The sequence below is a fragment of the Euleptes europaea genome, chromosome 21, assembly GCF_029931775.1.
Source record: "Euleptes europaea isolate rEulEur1 chromosome 21, rEulEur1.hap1, whole genome shotgun sequence".
Lineage (NCBI taxonomy): Eukaryota > Metazoa > Chordata > Lepidosauria > Squamata > Sphaerodactylidae > Euleptes > Euleptes europaea.
The window spans coordinates 2,441,214-2,463,563 of NC_079332.1; the positions used below are offsets into that span (position 1 = coordinate 2,441,214).

At 47.9% G+C, this 22,350-nt stretch overlaps 1 protein-coding gene across 1 annotated transcript in view; it reads right to left on the reverse strand.

Moving 5' to 3' along the window:
• Positions 1 to 867: 867 nt before the first annotated feature.
• The window catches only part of NOMO1 (NODAL modulator 1), a 29,932-nt gene continuing 8,449 nt past the window's right edge, over positions 868 to 22,350 (reverse strand). The window contains 23 exon segments of the mRNA XM_056866560.1: positions 868 to 1,032; positions 2,713 to 2,805; positions 3,712 to 3,831; positions 4,294 to 4,395; positions 5,067 to 5,177; positions 6,098 to 6,181; positions 8,514 to 8,655; positions 8,794 to 8,921; positions 9,551 to 9,664; positions 11,265 to 11,391; positions 11,858 to 12,017; positions 13,132 to 13,214; positions 14,156 to 14,365; positions 14,701 to 14,796; positions 16,017 to 16,080; positions 16,349 to 16,436; positions 17,007 to 17,143; positions 17,529 to 17,660; positions 17,807 to 17,948; positions 18,432 to 18,609; positions 20,029 to 20,179; positions 20,958 to 21,063; positions 21,905 to 21,994. Of these exon segments, the coding sequence (XP_056722538.1) occupies positions 901 to 1,032; positions 2,713 to 2,805; positions 3,712 to 3,831; positions 4,294 to 4,395; positions 5,067 to 5,177; positions 6,098 to 6,181; positions 8,514 to 8,655; positions 8,794 to 8,921; positions 9,551 to 9,664; positions 11,265 to 11,391; positions 11,858 to 12,017; positions 13,132 to 13,214; positions 14,156 to 14,365; positions 14,701 to 14,796; positions 16,017 to 16,080; positions 16,349 to 16,436; positions 17,007 to 17,143; positions 17,529 to 17,660; positions 17,807 to 17,948; positions 18,432 to 18,609; positions 20,029 to 20,179; positions 20,958 to 21,063; positions 21,905 to 21,994 (2,790 nt within the window). The 3' untranslated portion in view covers positions 868 to 900.

The following is a 22,350-nucleotide window of genomic DNA, read 5'->3' on the forward strand; positions in this document are numbered from 1 at the left end:
GCCCGAAGATGTTACAGCCCAGCACAAATTTACCACACCCAAACTTTAAAATGAAAACATTTTTTTAAAAGTGTACCTCTCCATCAATTTTATAAGAGTATATATTTATTGTTGTCTGGCTGGTGCTGTATCAATAAACATTTACATTTACCTCTCCATCAATTGGAGATAGTCTTGTAGAGCTGGTAACAAAGCCTCAATAAAAAGCGTTTGTTTCTAACTTCCATAAAAACTGATTGTTATTTTGGGCTATTAATTCACTGAGCTTTAAAGACCTTTGTTGTACCAATGGTGACAGATAATGACACAGTTGTTACTTAGCAACCTCGGTGAGGGGAATAAATGCCACCTGAACCATCACTCACACATCTATCAATGAGATTATCCCATTTCCCCAACAACAACCCTGTGAGGTAGGTTAGTAGACAGACACAGAGGGAAAAGAGACACTTTAAAAGTCCAGGCCCACCTCTACAGAACTGTCCCTGCTACCTAGCGATGGACGTAAAGCGCTGCAAAGTAAAGAAACAGAATCAGGATCAATGACATAGGCTGGGAGGTAAAACAAATTTTATTAGCAAGCTGCTTCAACCAAGCTGAATAGAAAAAAACAAAATAATTTATGTTCTCCAAACAAAAATGATCCTATCAACACCTTCAGCATGGAAGACGCTCTCCATGTCAAAGAGCCCAGTTGGTTCACTGTTTTGTTAAAAAAAAAAAAAACTGTGACATTTTAATAATGCAACGGAACGCTTCCACCCGTGATGGAGCTACCCTGAGTAAAAGGCTCGAGTGTAAATTACATCTTCGCCAGGTCCCTGGACCCAGATCTGCTCAGCAGCTTTGCCTGTTGATATTCCCACGGCTCGATCTGACGCAGCCGGAGTTCCTTCCACCTCACGTCCTCCTCATCTTCTGTTTCTTGGCTTGCCTCTTCATGTCTTCCAGGCTGCCCGGGTCCGAACTCGCCTGGCCGAGGGCCCGCACCCCCTGGAGACGGCTGGTCAGCTGGAGCAGCAAAGGGATCAACTGCCAGGGCAGAAAACACTGGTCTGCGCATTGGCCCAAGGCAAAAGAGTGTTTCTCTTCACTTATCCAGCACAAGTATTTAGGGTTGCCTCTTCGCCACCGGCGGGACATTTTTTGGGGCGGAGCCCAAGGAGGGCGGGATTTGGGGAGGGGAGGGGCTTCAATGCCATGGAGTCCAATGGTCAAAGCGGCCATTTTCTCCAGGGGAACTGATCTCTATCGGCTGGAGATCAGGGGTAATAGCAGGAGATCTCCAGCTAGTACCTGGAGGTTGGTACACCTACACATATTCAACCTTTCTATCCAAATAGGCCCTCAAGGCAACTATCACGTCAGGTTCGATTGTACAATCGTTAGGATTGTACAATCATTAGCTACAAGTCCATAAAAGTCAACCAGATTAACCTATAACAAAACTCTGGCACATACTATTAATTTAATATATCTATTTTTATCTAGGGTTGCCAGGTCCCTCTCTGCCACCAGTAGGAGATTTTGGGGGCAGAGCCTGAGGGCGGGAGCCTGAGAGGAGAGGGCCTTCAATGCCATAGAGTCCAATGGCCAAAGCAGCTATTTTCTCCAGGTGAACTGATCTCTATCGGCTGGAGATCACTTGTAATAGCAGGAGATCTCCAGCTAGTACCTGGAGGTTGGCAACCCTAATTTTTATCCCACTCTGGGCTTTTATGCATTCTCAGTTTCCTCGCATCTAACTTTGTTTCTTCAGGGAGGCCTTTTTCCCCCAGTTCTGCATGCATTTTGCTCCCTCTCGTGGTCAATTCAATATAATGCCAATTTTTATCAAGCGCAAAATGCTGCTGACTCAAATGCAGGGAGAAAAGCTTCATTTAGAGCTGTGTGACGTCGAATCTTAAGAACAGCCCTGCGGGATCAGACCAAGGCCCATCAAGTCCAGCAATCTGTTCACACAGTGGCCAACCAGGTGCCTCTAGGAAGCCCACAAGCAAGACGACTGCAGCAGCACTGTCCTGCCTGTGTTCCACAGCAACTAATATAACAGGTCTGCTCCTCTGATCCTAGAGAGAATAGGTGTGCATCATGACTAGTATCCATTTTAACTAGTAGCCATGAGTACCACTTTCCTCCATGAACATGTCCACTCCCCTCTTAAAGCCTTGCAAGTTGGCAGCCATCACCACATCCTGGGGCAGAGAGTTCCACCATTTAACTATGCGTTGTGTGAAAAAATACTTCCTTTTATCTGTTTTGAATCTCTCACCCTCCAGCTTCAGCAGATGACCCCCACGTTCTAGTATTATGAGAGAGGGAGCAAAGCTTCTCCCTGTCCACTCTCTCCAAACCATGCGTAATTTTATAGACCTCTCTCGTGTCTCCCCTCAGCCGCCTTCTTTCCAAGCTAAACAGCCCTAAGCATTTAGGGCTGTTTAATCAACCATCGGAGGGAGGAAAAGGAGGAAAATCCCTGAGGAAACAGGAAGTTAGATGCAAGTAATCTGAGAATGCGTAGAAGCTCTTTATCCAAGGAGATAACAGGGAGAACATGTTGTTCTCCCTTCTTCTTTTTATCCTTCCAATTGCCTTTTTTTTAAAAGGCTTATGCGCCAATTCTGACTCCAGGCATGCCTGCATGACTTCAGTAAAGTATCACAGCGTCACAGAAAGACCCCCAAAAGAGGGGGAGACTGAAGAGTCCGTTACCTTATCGTGGTTATATCCGGCCAACAGAAGCAGCAGCGTTAGCGGCAAGGCAATGTAAGACCCTTGCGCGATATCTTGTTCCGGCAACTTTCTCTGCAAATAGCCAAAGTTATTATTTTCTTTGTGAACAGCATTTACTTTAAGAACATAAGAACACAAGAAAAGCCACGCTGGATCAGACCGAGGCCCATCAAGTCCAGTAGTCTGTTCACCCAGTGGCCAGTGGAGATAAGAACATAAGAAAAACCCTGCTGGATCAGACCAAGGTCTATCAAGTCCAGCAGTCTGTTCACACAGTGGCCAACCGGGTGCCTCCGGGAAGCCCACAATCAAGACTGCAGCATTATCCTGCATGTGTCCCACAACACCTAATATGATGGGCATGCTCCTCTGATCTGGGAGAGAACAGGTATGCATCATGACTAGAACATAAGAAAGGCCCTGCTGGATCAGACCAAGGCCCATCAAGTCCAGCTGTTCACACAGTGGCCAACCAGGTGCTTCTAGGAAGCCCACAAGCAAGACGACTGCAGCAGCACCATCCTGCCTGTGTTCCACAGCACCTGAGATAATAAACATGCTCCTCTGACCCTGGAGAGAATAGGCATGCATCATGACTATTACCAATTTTGACTAGTAGCCATGGATAGCCCTCTCCTCCATGAACATGTCCACTCCCCCTCTTAAAGCCTTCCAAGTTGGCAGCCATCGCCACCTCCTGGGGCAGGGAGTTCCACAATCTAACTATACTTGCTACGTATCATGCTTTTAAAATGGCATCCCACCCAGAGGGCCACAGTGGGGTTGCAAAGGTTGGTTTGGAAGGCACGGATGATTTTACAGCTAGGGGGGGGGAACTGCCTCATAAGAAGCAGAACGGTAGAAGAGGTGGCGATCAAGAACCCCCTAAAATGGAACTTGCTGGACAATCCAGAACCTCCCCAAAGTAGAAATCATTTGTGTAACTCTCAGAATCAAGTTAATCAGAGGGATGCTTACAGTGGGATTGAAAACCAAAGTGATGTGCTTGTTGTATCCAGCCGTGGTGAACGAAACTTGAGGCAGGGTATAGTCGTACTGAGATCTGGAGAGAGTGGAGTCTAAAAGCACCATGTAATTCTGCAAATGGGGGCAATGGGGGAAAAATATGTCAGACAACAGAGATTTGCCGTAGTGGAAAGGGAACATGGGTACTGGAGTGTGGTCACTCAGTCGCAGTTAACAACAGCCAGAAGAAGAGCTGGTTTTTATATGCCGACTTTCTCTACTACTTAACGCAGAATCAAACCGGCTTAGAATCCCTTTCCCTTCCCCTCCCCACAACCAGTGAGGTAGGTGGGGCTGAGAGAGCTCTAAGAGAGCTGTGACTAGCCCACGGTCACCCAGCTGGCTTCGTGTGGAGGAGCAGGGAAACCAGCCCGGTTTACCAGATTTACCAGCTCCAAATCACTGCTCTTTAACCACCACACACACTGGCCTATCGTCAGGAAAACTGCCACAGCTTACAGCCCTATTGAATCCAATTGCTTTGCAGCAGCTCGCAAAACAGCCAACACACCAGGGAAGGAACCAGAACAATACCTCTCCATCCCGGAGCAGAGGTGGAAAGTGGAAGAACAGGGACTGCCCCAATGAGACGGTGTGGACAGGGTTATCCAGGTTCTCACTTTTGTAAAGCTTCACCTGCAGAGGGAGGGAGAGAAAAAAACACCACCACACATATATGGGCAGTCTTACTTTTAATGGACAGAAGGCTGCCGCTACCCAGGTCGGACCAGAACCAACAGGTTGAAACTAAATCAAAAGAGTTTACATCTGGATATTAGGAAGAATTTTCTAACAGAGAGGCTTTGGGCATGAGGAAACGTGGTGGGCACCATGTTAGAATAACAGAATTATAGAGTTGGAAGGGACCACCAGGGTCATCTAGTCCAACCCCCTACACAATGCAGGAAATTAACAACTACCTCCCCTCCACACACCCAGTGACCCCTACTCCATGCCCAGAAGGTGGCCAAGATGCCCTCCCTCTCATCCTCTGCTTAAGGTCATAGAATCAGCATTGCTGACAGATGGCCATCTAGCCTCTGCTTAAAAACCTCCAGGTAAGGAGAGCTCACCACCTCCCGAAGAAGCCTGTTCCACTGAGGAACCGCTCTAACTGTTAGAAAGTTCTTCCTAATGTCTAGATGGAAAATCTTTTGATTTAATTTCAACCCAGTGGTTCTGGTCCGACCTTCTGGGGACCGCTGATTTACAGCCCTCAAGAGGATCACTTAAAAATCAAATCCATGGGAGGAAGAAAAAACGTTCTCTTGGAGCAATTTCCAGAGAGAGCTGGGAAACGCACTTACCCATAAGGTGGGGAGGTGCTCTGAAGAGGTGATCACATTTCCACTTAGGTCAAATTGGTTAATTTGGCGGAAGGCGATGATATTCATGTCCCCGACGTCGTGGCTGCCAACCTATAATATGCAAAAGCGCGCAGGATCTTTAATGCTGGCCAGATGGAAAGTTGGAGATTAGACATGCCCTTCGTATCAGCGGCTCAGATCAGCTCACGCAGCAATAAAAAATGGAACATTCGTGCACATTTCGAAGGCAGAGGAATATACCGGGTGATGCATAAAAGGAATATCATGCACGAAATGGCTCGAACAAGACGACTCCAGGCAGAGTTTAAGAAAACCATACAACCCTCAGACTTTAAAATTCCACGTTGAAATTAAGGAGCTGGATAGCAAATGACCCCTCCCCATCAAACTGTTTAAGAGGGGAATCTCGGCGCCAAATGGCAACAAATGAGGCCGGATGGCTGCGAGGACATTAGAACAGGCTTGCTGGATGAGACCACGGGCCGTCGAAGCCCAAGTTCCGCCCCCAGCGGTGAGGGCCAGCCAAACAATTCTGGAACTGTCTTCTGTGAGTCACCTCCGAACATCTGGTGAACAGAGGGGGTGCTTCCTGTGGGGCCATGGCTCAGCGGCAGAGCCTCTGCTTGGCATGCAGAAGGTCCCAGGTTCAATCCCCGGCATCTCCAGGTAAAGGGACTAGGCCAGTAGGTGATGTGAAAGACCCCTGCCTGAGACCCGGGAGAGCAGCTGCCGGTCTGAGTAGACCAATACTGACTTTGATGGACCAAGGGTCTGATTCAGTAGAAGGCAGCTTCATGTGTTCATGTGTTCCTCTGGAGATCCACATTCTAGACGGCAGCCCATTAACTCGCCCGACCCCTGACCGACTCGGTGGAACGACGACAGAGAGTTCTGCTTTGCTTAGTTCTTAAGGCGCCGCTGTGATGTTTTTCTATCACGCTTCGCGTTTATGGCATTCCCCCCCAACTAAATCCAGCGCATTAGGTCTCGGGTTTAAAAGAGTCGCTCACCTCGATGGCCCGATGCTGAGGAAGCGCCCGTTCGATGTGGTCGTTGCCTTCCGCTTTCAGCCGGACGTGGTACACGCAACCTGGCTTTTTGAAAAAGAAGCACCAAAGCGGTATGAAATTTTTATCTCCCCATTATTGGCAGCCAGCAAGAAACTGGTATTCGTTTGAATTCAGCGTCTCTTGGGTCTCTCCAACTGTGGTGCCCATGGCACCTGCCAACACCTTTTTTGGTGCCCACCAAGTGTTTTCAGGAAGCGGGTGGGGTGCACAGATTGTTTAAGAAGAAGAAGAGTTGGTTTTTATACGCCGACTTTCTCTACCACTTAAGGGAGAATCAAACCAGCTTACCATCGCCTTCCCTTCCCCTCCCCACAACAGACACCCCCCGTTGGGTAGGTGAGGCTGAGAGAGTGTGACTAGCCCATGTGACTAGGATGTGGATTGTCTCGATCTCCTATTGGCTCAAAATAGCTTCACGTCCCAAAGGACTTGGTAATTTAATTTTATATGACACTTTTGTTTCCCCCTGGTTGAAAAATCTGATGAAAAAACTAGGCTACTATGGTCTCTCACAATATCTGCTCCTATCAATGGACTATCCACAGGCCAGAGCCCTGATCAGGCAAAGAGTTCTGGATGTGGAAAGGCAGCATGACCTAAGTAGAATCAAAAAAATGTGCTACAATTGCAGCACTCTTACCAACGTGGTCCCGATGTCTTACCTTTCCCACTTAGATAGGCCAGAATACAGGAGGGCTTTCACCCTGATGCGTTGTAACGCACTCCCTTCAGCCGTCTTGGAAGGGAGATACAAAAAGATACCATACGCAGGACGATTATGCCCCTGCTCTGATGGGAGTACTGAGACCCTCGAGCACGTTGTGTTTGAATGCAAAATCTACAAGATACGAGAAGCCATTCTTTCTGTATTATCGGACCTCCCAGGGCGATCCAGAGCCTTTAGTCTTTCTAACATGCTCTCAGACAAAGATAAGGAGATAACTTTTAAAGTGGCCAAATTTGGGTGGCAAGCAATGAGGACCAGGCGTGCATGGGTCGAACTTAATGGTTGAGCGATTTTATATTTATATTTATACTAATTCCAAACATGTAATATTTTTAATTAAGCGCTTAACGGCTTTTATGAGTGAGAGATTGTAAGATGTTATAGGGGCTCACACTTGATGCACTTTTATATGTGTTATGTTATGTATGGATATCTGGTATGTTTTTATGCTGGTCTTGGACCGTATTAAACTCTCTTTGTACTTTGTACTTTGTACCACTTAAGGGAGACTCAAACCGGCTTACAATCACCTTCCCTTCCCCTCCCCGCAACAGACACCCTGGGAGGTAGGTGAGACTGAGAGAGCTCTAAGAGAGCTGTGACTTTCCCAAGGTCACCCAGCTGGCTTCGTGTGGAGGAGTGGGGGAAACCAGCCAGGTTCACCAGATCAGCCTCCGCCGCTCATGTGGAGGAGTAGGGAATTGGATCCGGTTCTCCAGATCAGAGTCCGCCGCTCCAAACCACCGCTCTTAACCACTACACCACACTGGCTTTAAAACGGATCTACACTTTGTGACTGCAGTTAAGATGTGGCAAACATTTTGTGGCCAGCTCCGCCTCCTGCGGCAGCCATTTGGTTGGCTGCCTCCACCCTGCCACGTCAGAATTCCCAACATGCCCGCCGGCTCAAAAAGGCTGGGACACACATACACACACACACACACTCTAACTGATGTACAACACTGCCTTGCTGGCCGGCCGCACTACAAACGCGCATTTATCCAATAGGAAAAAATTGTCTTTTGGGAAAGGGGCAATAATGAGTTCATGTGGCACAGTTTGATAAGGCACTGGATGCCACAGAAAGAATTCAAAATCCCACGAAGTGCAATAAGGATTGGGGGGGGGGGGATTTCAGTTTCCACACTACTGGAGACCAAGTCCTACGAGGAAAGGTTGAAGGAGCTGGGTATGTTTAGCCTGAAGAGAAGACTGAGAGGGGATATGATAACCATCTTCAAGTCCTTGAAGGGCTGTCATATAGAAGAGGGTGCCGAATTGTTTTCTGTAGCCCCAGAAGGTCAGACCAGAACCAATGGGTTGAAATTAAATGAAAAGAGTTTCCGTCTAGACATTAGGAAGAATTTCCTAACAGTTAGAGCGGTTCCTCAGTGGGAGGTGGTGGACTCTCCTTCCCTGGAGGTTTTCAAGCAGAGGCTAGATGGCCATCTGTCAGCAATGCTGATTCTGTGACCTTAGGCAGATGATGAGAGGGAGGGCACCTTGGCCATCTTCTGGGCACTGGGGGTATGTGGTGGAGACAGTTAGTGAGTTTCCTGCATTGTGCAGGGGGTTGGATTAGATGACCCTGGTGGTCCCTTCCAACTCTATGATTCTATGAATCCTTACCAGCAGCCCCCTAAGCCGGAATTTGCCCTCGTCGTCCGTGACGGTGTCTTCTCCGTACACGCTGCACTCTTTCTGGCCCACAGCCTCCACCGAAACGCCTTGTTCGGGTTCCCCGTTCAAAGAGGAAACAGTACCGTAGCAGCTACGAGAAAGGGCACGCGAGAAACAGCCAAAATGACTCCCTCGTTAATTAAAACATTGCCTGTCGGGCAGAAGGGAAGCCACTTCGTATTCATATTTCATTGCAATAGACATGAAGCTGGAAATGGCCTGTACTGACCTGTAAGCTGTTCTGTAACCAACAATGTTGATTTTAAGATTCTGCCCCTCTTGAACTTCGATCATTTGAGAAGAGGGCTCAAAGCGGAATTCTTTCATCATGGGCTTGAAGTAGTACTGCCCGGGGCTCTACCAGGAAGCAAGGCAGAAGGCAACATTTTAACTTTGCTCTCGCCTGTTGGATTCACAAAATAGCTGCAAAGTAACGCCACTGAGATGCGTTGACTTGCCCTGTACCATCAGCCTATCAAAGTCAGTATCGTCTACTCTGACTACCGCTCTCCACGGTCTCAGGTTTTTCACATCATCTGATCCTTTAAACAGATTTTTTTGTGTGTCGTCAAGTCACATCTGACTTATGGCAACCCCTTGTGGGGTTTTCAAGGCAAGTGACGATCAGTGGTAGAGCATCTGCTTGGCATGCAGAAGGCCCCAGGTTCAATCCCTGGCATCTCCAGTTAAAGGGACTAGGCAAGTAGGTGATGTGAAAGACCTCTGCCTGAGACCCTGGAGAGCTGCTGCCGGTCTGAGTAGACAATACTGACTTTGATGGACTGTGGGTCTGATTCAGTGTAAGGCAGCTTCATGTGTTCAGGGCCTTGAGGGCCCCAACTGAGCAAGAAGGCAAGATACTGAGGTTTTCAATAAGTTAACCAATCATTTCCCCACCACGGATCATTTTGTCCCTCATCGTAAAGAATCAAAACGTGCTCAAAGATTTGAAACAGGACCGAACAGCAAACACGGAGGCAACATACCAGGTTGGAAAAGGTCAGCATGCCATTGTCTTGGGTCAGGAGGTTAGAGCGGAACACTCCCCCACTGAGCGAAAGGAGAACGCCAGCAAGGGGATGACCCTCCTCCGATTTAATCTGTGGCAAATGAAAACAAAACACATACAACTCAATGAGAGGAACAGCACCGCATACCTTTGGGAGGTTTGGCCAGGTAAGCATGCGGTGATCCACCAGAAAACGACCACTGGGAAACTACCAAACATGAACTACCTTCTTTCCAGGCACTTAAAAATGGGAAGGGGGCTTGGCTCAGTGGTAGAGCATCTGCTTGGCATGCGGAAGGTCCCAGGTTCAATCCCCGGCATCTCCACTTAAAGGAACCAGGCAAGTAGGTGATGTGAAAGACCTCTGCCTGAGACCCTGGAGAGCCATGGAGTGAAGCCATGGTTCAGTGGTAGAGCATCTGCTTGGCCTGCAGAAGATCCCAGGTACAACCCCCAGCATCTCCAGTTAAAGGGACCAAGCAAGTAGGTGATGTGAAAGACCTCTGCCTGAGACTCTGGAGAGCCGCTGCCAGCCTGAGTAGACAATACTGACTTGGACAAACCGAGGGTCTGGTTCAGTGGAAGGCAGCTTCATGCGTTCATGTATGTGTTCAGGCCCCACCTACATCTACACAACCAGATAAAAATCGCTAAAATACTGGGGCACTAAACACTAGAAGGCCCAGGTGACCCAGGTGCTTTACTATCCCATATAGGTCCATCAGCTACGGAAACACTGAATACAGAAACTCATCTGTGGCTCCCACCCATAAATTAAGCTGAGAAAAGGTTTTAAAGGAGATCTGCTTTGTTTCGGTAAGCCGATCCCAGCGTTTTGTTAAACATTGACAAATCAGGAGCTCAAAATCTTTTTTTGGGGTTGCCAGCCTGCCGAACAGCCTAGGGGAGGATTCTCGCAACTAATACCCTTAAACGCATCACCTCCGTTAAGGCTCTGAGACAGGTCACTTGAAGCAGAGGCTCCTCAAGCTGAACCGTGTGACTTGCAATTTCAATACCTTTATTGGCATGCCAGCCATGTGACTTGCCTACACAACTCTTCCAACAATCACAGTCCGCAGCTAGGTGTGGCCAGAGAAGCACAACCCCGTATTGACTAGATTTGCATTTTGGTAGGAGTTGAGTGTGTGTGTGTGTGTGTGTGTTAAGTGCCGTCAAGTCATTTCCGACTCACGGCGACCCTATGAATCAACGTCCTCCAAAATGTCCTATCTTTGACAGCCTTGCTCAGGTCTTGCAAATTGAGGGCCGTGGCTTCCTTTACTGAGTCTATCCGTCTCTTGTTGGGTCTTCCTCTTTTTCTGCTGCCCTCAACTTTTCCTAGCATGACTGTCTTTTCCAGTGACTCTTGCCTTCTCATAATGTGACCAAAGGAGCTAAGAGTACGTACAGACAAACTGGGAAAAGAGGAAGACCCAACACAAGAGGGAATGACCATATAAAGGAAGGCACGGACCTCAGTTTGCAAGACCTGAGCAAGGCTGTTAATAGTAGGACATTTTGGAGGACACTGATTCATAGGGTCGCTGTGAATCGGAAGCGACTTGACGATACCTAACCCAAACACAGGAGCTTAAAATACAAGGAACTGTATTAATTCCCAGGCTTCCCTGCCCACTGATGTTTGCTGGGTGTTCTGCAAAGAAGAAATCCAAAAACACTATGCTTACCGCAAACGTTACTCCAGCAAGAGCAAAGGCTTTGAAGTCTCCCACCGTACCCTCCACGGCGCTCAAAACGAAGCCTTCCTTTTGGGCAGTGACCGAGTACTCCAGGTTACTGTGAAGCGGCCCCACACTTCAAACAAAAGGAGAGAAAGGAAAGGTTGACAGTCGCCATTACTGAGTCAACCCCTTTATCCAACAAAGAGAACCAACGCCCAAGTCCTTGGCCAGGGTCTTACACCGGCTCATTTGCACACATGAACCACCACCAGCGTGGTGTAACTGTTAAGAGTGGTGGTTTGGAGTGGTGGAGTCTGATCTGGAGAACCGGGTTCGATTCCCCACTCCTCCACATGAGCGGCGGAGGCTAATCTGGTGAACCAGGTTGGTTTCTCCACTCCTCCACATGAAGCAAGCTGGGTGACCTTGGGCTAGTCACAGCTCTCTCAGCCCCATCTAGGTCACAGGGTTGTGGGGAGGGGAAGGTGATTGTCAGCCGATTTGATTCTTCCTTAAGTGGTAGAGAAAGCCGTCTTCTTCTTCTTCTTCTGAAACCCTGGTCAAGGATGATTTCAGAAAAACCACCCACCAGGCTTCACCTGTAAGAGCCTTTGTCATCTGTGAAAACTGTGATGAGGGGGGACAGCGCTCCTTTTTCCCCAATGACGATCTCGACGCCTTCCAATTCGGGGTGGATCTGCCCTTCCAGGAATAAACCAGCTTTGCCGTGGATGTCTATCAGCTTCCCAGGGCAGCTTTCTTAATGGGTGGGGCAGAGAAGGGGAAGGGGAAAGGAATAAAAATGTTAGGGCGACAGCAAAAATATATATTTTTTGATAATATTTTATTAACATTTTACAAACATTTAACATACACATACTCATTCACATACAGACTGAGCTTCTTCCAGAGAAATCAGTTATCAATTTTAGATAATACAGTGAATAAACATTGCCTAGTATATATGCTTAATGCTAATTAATACATTGTTTGTCTAATCTATACTCCATATAAACGTTATTCTTTGCGCTACTAGTCTTCTTGTTATTCCAAATTCCAAAGTTTTAATTTCTGACATTATAAACTATGTCTACGATTTCTATTTTGATCTGATTTCATTTCTTATTTTAACTATGTATTTTCTATGCATTTATTGTCTATTCTCTTGTATACCTGGCCCCTACAGATCTCTTATCCTATACTTTTTCATTTAACATAATCGAAATAACATCCCCATTTCTTTTGAAATTCCTCCATCATCTTTCCTTTCAGCATGCTAGTTAAGTTTGGCATCATCGTTTCCCTAAGATTCTTCAACTACAGACGCTGGGGACTGAACTTGGGACCTTCTGCATGCAGAGCAGACGCTGTACCGCAAAACCATGGCCAAAGAATAAGTCGCAGAGAAACAGTATAGATAAATGTGTATTATCAAAAGTGAATACGAACTGTCTCCGTCTACGTACAACACCAAGACAAACCAGCAATGCATAATCAACAAAGTATCTCAATATACATAAAACATCAAAACAGATCAGAAATGCATGACCAGACACATAAAGTTTCATTGTGGTATATATGATAACGGCCAAAGACATTATCAAAATGCGTCCAGCAATGCATTTCTGATCTGTTTTGACATTTTATGTATATTGAGATACTTTGTTGAATATGCATTGCTGGTTTGTCTTGGTGTTTTATGTAGGCAGAGATAATTTGTATTCACTTTTGATTACACATTTATATATACGTTTCTCTGCAACTTCTTATTCTTTGGTTTTGATTTCTGTTGCAGTTGTTTCTTTTTTGTTCTGTCCACAAAACCACGCCCCCATCAATAACTTTGCACTGAAAATCTACCACCAAGGCTTACCTCCACTGACCACAGCTTCTACTAATGGTGGATAGAAAAGGAGCTCTTTTGAGGACGGGGTCACGGTTATCTTCTCCCCAGATCTGGAATAAAAACCATAAACAATAGAAAAATTGGCTCTTCGCTTATAATCCTGAGATGCTGAAGTTGGAAAGTGCGATTCGCTTTCTAAAGGTTTCTTGCAAATTTCCCAAGGAAAGAGCCTCCTTAACTGAACTTAGCTCAAACTCTTTTTAAAACGAGTAACTTCAGTGGTCCAAGGGTAAGAACCAAGCATCCACACTGTGATGGGAAAGAGGGACAGGAAATCCAAAAAGGGTCGCCAGCAATTTGGGTCACAAGGGAGGAAAAACAGGTGGGTGGATAAAAACAGTAAAAACCACTACTTAAAAACTAAGAACCACCAAACCAAAACATGAATATAACAAAGCAAAAGAAAAAGAGTTGGTTTTTATATGCCGACTTTCTCTACCACTTAAGGAAGAATCAGACTGGCTTACAATCACCTTCCCTTCCCCTCCCCACAACAGACACCCTGTGAGGTAAGTGGGGCTGAGAGAGCTCTAACAGAGCTGTAACTTGCCCAAGGTCACCCAGCTGGTTCTGTGTGTAGGAGTGGGGGAACCAACCTGGTTCACCAGATCAGCCTCCGCCACTCATGTGGAGGAGTGGGGGAATCAAACCCGGTTCTCCAGATCAGACTCCACCGCTCCAAACCACCGCTCTTAACCACTACACCACGTCGTCTCGGGCTGCGCACTAAAATCAATAAAGCAAACATCCCTCAGAGGTCTGGCAGAATAAAAATGCTTTCGGCCTGCTTCACACAGGCAGAGGAAAATAAAAAAGAAATGGAGACTTTCGCATCGAAACAGCAAGGCTACAAAATTTAGTTCACACCTTCCCAGGTCACAACTCTTGCTCAGCAGCTGCCTCTGCTCCCACTGGCCTGACAACTCTGATACACGGAACCACAAATGCAGGGGGGAAACCCACACATCCTTTGAGAGGGAAGGCAACGTACCGGGCCCAGTAGGAAAACTCGTAGTGGAACGGCCCCTGTAGCTCTTCTACCATCTCCTGCACTGGCGGCTTGGACCCTTCTTCGTCGGGACCCTTCCTTTCTCTCTCCTCCCGGCGTGTCTTGATTTCAGCCAACTGCTGTTCTCTGCGCAGTTCTTGCTGCGACTTCAGCGGACCGAGGACCAAGTCCGGTTCGCTGTCAATTGAAGACCTGGGTATGGGGGAAAGGGAAGGTACAAGGAAGGAAGTGAATCTTTCATCAGCAAAGCTGAAAATGGCCACGTGCCACTGTTGGAAATCATAAATAATACTGGACTGTAGACTGGAACAGGTGGATTTTCCCTGTGAAATGCAACTTGGGTCACTCACTTGAGCTACTCACTTGAAACTGGGAACCTGCAGAAATGTCCACCCACTGCTGTTGTACAGCAAATATATCTTGGCCTCAGAAGCAGTTCCCCCACCAGCTGACAAGGGCAACTACGTGCTGGTCAAACGCTGAATAAACCCATTTCAGGAGAAACACGGCAGCCTCTAAGTCCTTACTTAATGGTCACCATCACGTCCATCAGTCTGTCCGTTGTTATCATTCCAAAGACATGATGTCGAATGGCAGTCAGTGTCAGGATACTCGGCGCAGACCTAGAAACCAAGGCCAAAAGAAAAGGGATGCTTAAAAGGTGGCTCTCAACAACCTCTCATTTCCCCCCATTTCCTCCTGCAAAGCTCCAAGCAACATAAAATTCAAGTGGCTTTCAGGATTTGAGACTGCAGGCGAGTAACTGCTGGGAGCCCCTACTACAGTTTCAAAGCAGTTTAGAAGGGGGTGGGGTGGGGAAACACAAAGAGCAAAAACGCATGGTCGCTTTAGCCTCTTTTATTCCCTGTTTCAGCCAGGATTCAGCCAGGATCGAATGCACGTTCGGCGAAACGCATGCGTTCAATCCTGGCTGAATCCTGGCTGAAACGGAATAAAGGAGGCTAAAGCGACCGTGCGTTTTTGCCCCAGAAAACAGAAAACTTCCACTGCATGTTGAAACGACAAGCTGTTTTTGTTCTCGAGAGAACACCAAAAAGGGGGGTCGCATCTTTAGCAATGGGCTGCAATAAGAAAGCGAGGAATGGGACCGAGTGGAAACAAGGAAGTTCCAGGAAAGGAAGCAGCTGGTTGAGGGATCTTTTCAAGAGTCCTTTCAAAAAGATAAGCGGCAAAGAACAAGCCGCCTGGGAAGTTCAGCTGCTCCAGCACGGCAGTGAGAAGAAATCCTTTCAAGCACTAAACGTCTGAAGCGATGGGAGCCAGCGTGGTGTAAGAGCCAGCGTGGCGTAGTGGTTAAGAGCGGTGGTTTGGAGCAGTGGACTCTGATCTGGAGAACTGGGTTTGATTCCCCCATGCCTCCACATGAACGGCGGAGGCTAAGCTGGCGAACTGGATTTGTTTCCCCGCTCCTCCACACGAAGTCAGCTGGGTGACCTTGGGCCAGTCACAGTTCTCTCAGCCCCACCTACCTCACAGGGTGTCTGTTGTGGGGAGGGGAAGGGAAGGTGATTGTAAGCCGGTTTGAGTCTCCCTTAAGTGGTAGAGAAAGTCGGCGTATAAAAACCAACTCTTCTTCTTCAGAGTACACAGAAACGGGGAAAAGCCTGTTCCAGTCTTCCTTTAAATCAGTATTCAGGATCTTGGCCTGAACTGAAAAAGGATGCCGAAGAGCTGCAATTTCTGAGATGAGGGAGCAGCCATCTTGCCCTGGGGAGGTCGGGTATGGTTACGCCAGCGTGGGGGACGAGGAACAGGGAGCAAAGGGATCAAATCACCACTGAATCTCCTCACGCAAGCATCATTGTCAACCACCCCGGCTTACGTGTCATAGGTGTAGTACTCGTGTTCGAATCTGTGACAGGAACGGGGCGTCACTTCGTACACACCTGGAGGAATAAAAAACAACAACACAGCGATACCAGGGTCATTATGCAGAGGCAGGCAATGGCAAACCACCTGTTAGTCTCTTGCCTTGAAAACCCTACTGGGTTGCTAAAAGTCGGCAACGACTTGATGGCGCTTTACACGCGCAAGCCACGTAGAGGCCCAAGGAAGAAAGCCAGAGGGGAAAAAAACCCTGGGTTTTCCCCACTCTGATAATTTCCTCCCAGCATGCGCACACACCTTCGCCGTCAGCCATAGAAAAACATTTACCTGGTTTTGAAAGGCAGAACCTGTTCACGCCTTTGGACAGATTGTAAATGCCAACATTCTCAGGCCCATTTCCGTCTTGGTAAAACTCCTGATGAATGAAAAAAATTGTTTTTTAAAAATGACTGGCAGGACTTGAAATCAAGTAAACAACCAAAGGAATATGCGAAAGGACTGATGCACATTCCACCTTCTGCAGACACTCACATGATGATGAAGGAGGAGGAGGAGGAGGAGGAAGAGGAGGAGGAAGAAGAGTTGGTTTTTATATGCCGACTTTCTCTGCCACTTAAGGGAGAATCAAACCGGCTTACAAGCCCCTTCCCTTCCCCTCCCCACAACAGACACCCTGTGAGGTAGGTGGGGCTGAGAGAGCTCGAAGAGAGCTGTGACTAGCCCAAGGTCACCCAGCTGGCTTCTTGTGCAGGAGCGGGGAAACCAACCCAGTTCACCAGATTAGCCTCCGCCGCTCACGTGGAGGAGTGGGGAATCAAACCCGGTTCTCCAGATCAGACTCCGCCGCTCCTAACCACTATGCCACGCTGGAGAAGTCTGGCTTGTCTTCAGAGGCAACGGGCACCCAAGATGAGAACCCCTCTGTACAAAGTGGGCTCAGCTGTCACTGGCAAGTACATACATCATCCAGATTGGCTGCACCTACCAAGGTAATCGCATGAGAAAGGGAACAGCGTAGCATGTACCCAGTCTGCCGGAACTCAATTCCTGACACGTCATCTTCCAGAACTTCAAGTTCCAAGGATTTGTTCTTCCAGCACCAGTCTTCGCGGACGATGCTCACTACAAGGTCAGTAAGGTGGTGAATTCAATGATGCCCGATTGGATTTCGTTATAAACCATAATAAAAAAGCACTGGGCCAAAGCAAACTGGGCCAAAGCATAAAGGACAACCTAAACACAGACGTGACAATCCCCTTCTAATCTGGAGAAGCCCTGACACGGACGGTTCAGGCTAGCCCGATCTCAGAATCATAGAATCATAGCGTTGGCAATGGCAAACCACCGCTGTTAGTCTCTTGCCTTAAAAACCCAATGAGGTCACCATGGGTCCGGCTGAGACTTGAGATTACACGTAGAATTTGAGATTTCACACCCACATCCTTAGAAAGACTGGGAGTACATAGGGCGGGACAGGGAGTGAAGCGTCCCAAGAAGGGACCCTTACTTTTATATTTGCCCGGAAGCACCATATCGAAGACGAAACTGACGGAGTTGGTCTTGGAAGTAAGCTGGAGGCTCCGTTTTTCTCCCTGCCGGTTCACAGACTGCAGAGCTACGACGAGTTCGCCACAAGTATCTGGGGAGGAGACAAAAGGGATGAGTGGGTGTCAGGCGGAGGCCAATTCCATCAACAGAAGGCTGCAGCTTTATGAGACCTACATCTTCAGCCAGCTACAAGAACACGTAAAGGGGCCTGAGCACGTTTACTGAGACACACCTTACCCAAGCAAGTGATTTTCCCAGAAACTGAGGCCAGGAACTGGAAGAAGATTAAATCCATCACCGGTTTGGCAGCAACAGTCACGGGAAACGTTTTGGGCTTCAAAGAAAGACCAGCTCGGCTTTCTGCTTCGGGAACGATGACCTACCGGACACAGGATGGCAGGAAAGGTTACCTTCATGTGAAAGGGAATGCCACAGACAAGGTTCCCTGAGATGAGACGCATTTTTTTTTCAGCTGCTCAAGACCCTTCTATTGTGTTCAGTTTTGGGCACCCCACTTTAAGAAAGATGTAGACAAGCTGGAACGGGTCCAGAGGAGGGCAACAAAGATGGGGAGGGGTCTGGAGACCAAGTCCTGTGAGGAAAGGCTGAAGGAGCTGGGTATGTTTAGCCTGAAGAGGAGAAGACTGAGAGGGGATGTAATAACCATCTTCAAGTACTTGAGGGGCTGTCATATAGAGGAGGGTGCCGAGTTGTTTACTGTTGCCCCAGAAGGTCGAACCAGAACCAACGGCTTGAAATTATATCAACAGAGTTTCCATCTAAGAAATTAACACTGACATCCCTGAGAAGCCAGACTGGATTGTTTTGGCAAGGGAATCTATGTGCAGGTAGTCCTTCCTACCTGAACGAGGTAGGTGCCTGATTTTGCCCGGAAGCAAAACGCTCCGTGAGGGTCAGTTTCCGTCGTCACCATCAGGGCTTTGTCCTTGTCTTGGGGCAACATGGTCACCTTGTATTTGTTAATCTGCTTGATCGAGTCAGGGAAGCGGGTTACCGATATCTGCCCACAGACACTGAACCTATTGAAAAATGGAGAGGAGGGTTACGGATAGGAGAGTTTGGTATAGTCATACCCACAGAACCTTCAAGGATATCCACGAGCCACACAAGTTATGTACTGTATTTTCCCGTGTATAAGACGATGTTTTTTTCTTAAAATATTTGCCTTAAAATTGGGGGTTGTCTTATACAAGGAATGCCGCCAGCCGGCGACCAGTTTGAACACTGGATGCTGGCCAGACAGGGCGACGGGCCTCTTTCGCCACTCCCTCTTCCCCGCCCATCAGCTGACATGCGGGCAAGAGAGCTAGCGGCAAAAGAGGCCTGTCGCCCTGGCTGACCGCTGACGGGCGGAGTGGGCCGCAACCGGTTTGAACGCTGGCCGCTGGCCGGCCAGGGCGATGGGCCTCTTTCGCCCCCATGTATAAGACGATCCCTATTTTTTTTCTTAATTTGGGGTTAAAAAAAATAGGGGTCATCTTATACATGGGGGCATCTTATACACGGAATAATACGATAATTTGTTTTCATGGGGTGCACGGATTATGTCCAGATTGTATCTGGGGGACTCAGAGGAACCCATCAGGCCTCTTCATGGCTGAACATTCCAGCACTATTCTTTGTTTGTCCAGTGTACAGTCAATAAAAACTGGCCCTTTGGCTGAAATCCTTCCTGCAGCTCTTCAGCTCATCCACCTGAATCCCCATTTCCAATTATCCCTCGGTCCCCTGTTGCATTTCCATACACAAAAATGGTTGGGTCCCAAATTCCCAACTGTATCCTCCCCAAAGCCCTGGCCCGGATGGCCCAGGCTAGCCTGATCTCGTCAGATCTCAGAAGCCCAGATCAGTAGTTGGACGGGAGACCACCAAGAAATGTGTGTGTTTGTGTTAAGTGCCGTCAAGTCGCTTCCAACACATGGCGACCCTATGAACCAAAGTCTTCCTAAATGTCCTATCTTTGACAGCCTTGCTCAGATCTTGCAAATTGAGGGCTGTGGCTTCCTTTATTGAGTCAATCCATCTCTTGTTGGGTCTTCCTCCTTTCCTGCTGCCCTCAACTTTTCCTATCACGATTGTCTTCTCTAGTGACCCTTGTCTTCTCATGTGACCAAAATACGACAGCCTCGGTTTAGTCATTTTTACTTCTAGGGTCAGTTCAGGCTTGATTTGATCTATAATACAATGATTTGTTTTTTTGGCCATCCACGGGATCCATAACACTCTCCTCCAACACTACATTTCAAAAGGAATGCCAGGATTGTTATGCAGAGGAAGGCAATGGCAAACTACCTCTGTTAGTCTCTTGCCTTGAAAACCCTACTGAGTTGCCTTAAGTTGGCTGTGACTTGACGGCATTTGACACACATCCACCCTAAAACGCTTGGCTCTGCCAAAGCTCTGCCCTTCAACCTTGCTCCTTCTCAAATGAGACTCACTCTGCGGCTACTATGTCGGCTAGCTGGGGAGTGTTGGGGGCGATCTTCACCGTGAGAGTCTCAAAGAAGAGGTGCTCTTTCTGCGCTTGAATGGTGTAGGTGCCGGTTGTGATGTTCTCGAGGCGGAAAGAGCCGTCGGACTTGGTGGCGACTTTAATAAAGAAAAAGGAAGGAAGGTGTCAGGAATATATCTTGCATCGTTGGCTTAAAAGGTGCAGAGGAGGCATGAAACTGTAATACACAGATGATTGCACTGAATTATTTATCTATTTGGAAAATATCTATGCTGCCTCGACAGAGAGCCCCATGGCGCAGAGTGGTAAGCTGCAGTACTGCAGTCCAAGCTCTGCTCACAACCTGAGTTAGATTCCAACGGAAGTCCGTTTCAGGTAGCCGGCTCAAGGTTGACTCAGCCTTCCATCCTTCCGAGGTCGGTCAAATGAGTCCCCAGCTTGCTGGGGGTAAAGGGAAGGTGACTGGGGAAGGCACTGGCAAACCACCCCATAAACAAAAGTCTGCCTAGGAAACGCCGGGATTTGACGTCACCCCTTGGGTCAGGAATGACCCGGTGCTTGCACAGGGGACCTTTACCTTTTTTTTTTTCCTACAGAGAACCTGTCCAAGGCAGCTTACAAAAAAACAAAACACACAACATAAAATCATAACATTTCAAAAAATCCAGCCAGAGGCTCTTCAAGAATTTCCGCCCCTACTCTGTTAGCTCACTGGGTGACCTTGAGTTACTCGCTTTCCTGCAGCCTAACTTATTTCACAGGGTTGTCGCGAGGATGTCACAGAGAAGGGGAGAGCTGCATACGCGACTTCTGAGCTCCTTGGAGAAATGGAGGGATAACATGTGACAGGTATTGCTCAAACCCCTTCCAGCCCCTCCTCAGGCCCACGGACTGCCAAAAACGACTGCCACATACCTTTTATCTGGTTATTCAACGTCACAGTTGCGTCCCCAACTCCTTCACCTTCAGGGCTGTTCAAAACTCTGCCTGTCACTGAGAAGCCCATGACATGAAAAACGGGCTGGAAGAAAAGGAACATAAGAACGTAATAATACCCATGCTGGATCAGACCAAGGCCGTTCAGCAGTCTGTTCATACAGTGGCTTCTAGGAAGCCCACAAACAAGACGACTGCAGCAGCATTATCCTGCCTGTGTCCTGCAGCACCTAATAGCATCGGCATGCTCCTCTGATACTAAAGAGAAGGAAGGAAGGAAGGGAGGGAGGGAAGGGAGGGAGGGAGGGAGGGAGGGAGGGAGGGAGGGAGGGAGGGAGGGAGGGAGGGAGGGAGGGAGGGAGGAAGGAAGGAAGGAAGGAAGGAAGGAAGGAAGGAAGGAAGGAAGGAAGGAAGGAAGGAAGGAAGGAAGGAAGGAAGGAAGGAAGGAAGGAAGGAAGGAAGGAAGGCAGGCAGGCAGGCAGGCAGGCCCTGCTGGATCAGACCAAGGTCCATCAAGTCCAGCAGTCTGTTCACAGTGGCCAACCAGGGGCCTCTAGGAAGCCCCCAAACAAGACGACTGCAGCAGCATTACCCTGTCTGTGTTCCACAGCACCTAATATAACAGGCCTGCTCCTCTGATACTAGAGAGAACAAGTATTCATCATGACTGGTATCCATTTTGACTAGCAGCCATGGATAGCCCTCTCCTCCACGAACATGTCCGCTCCCCTCTTCAAGCCTTCCAAGCTGGCAGAGCATCCCCCAATTGCCTTTCCTTTTTGGAAGGGGTCTCATGTGTTCGGTACAGACCTTTCCCAACTCCGAGAGATCGTAACTGAGGCACCTGAGCCTTCGTGTGCTTTTCTCCCCCCTTGATCCATCATACATAACATGGCTTGAAGAAAACAAAAACAAAATAAGCTTACCTCGATTTTCAAACTGTCGTGCTCTACTGTAAAGTCCAGCCTGGCTGGTGCGACGTCAAACGTAATTCTCTCTCCCCTGTAAAAGGGTATCTGAAAAGATTTTTTTTTTTAAGTACAGATTTTAAAGCGTCTCTCCCAATGAGATACCAAACCCTTCCAGGAAACTTCAAAGCAATTTCAAGGACCATATATTTCCGCATTGAAAGCGTTCATCCATTATTTCATGAGGCTTACAGTAAGGAAGTCCTTTAAGGACCAGAGATAAAATTCTTAGGGAGAGCAATGCCCGGTGTTATTTTCTTTCTTAAAAAACAAGAACCTGATAATCCAACATGTTACCAGAGGGAGGAATGGGGACGACGACAATCAGTGGCTCAGTGGGAGGGCATCTCCTTTTCCGTCTAGACATTAGGAAGAATTTCCTAACAGTTAGAGCAGTCCCTCAG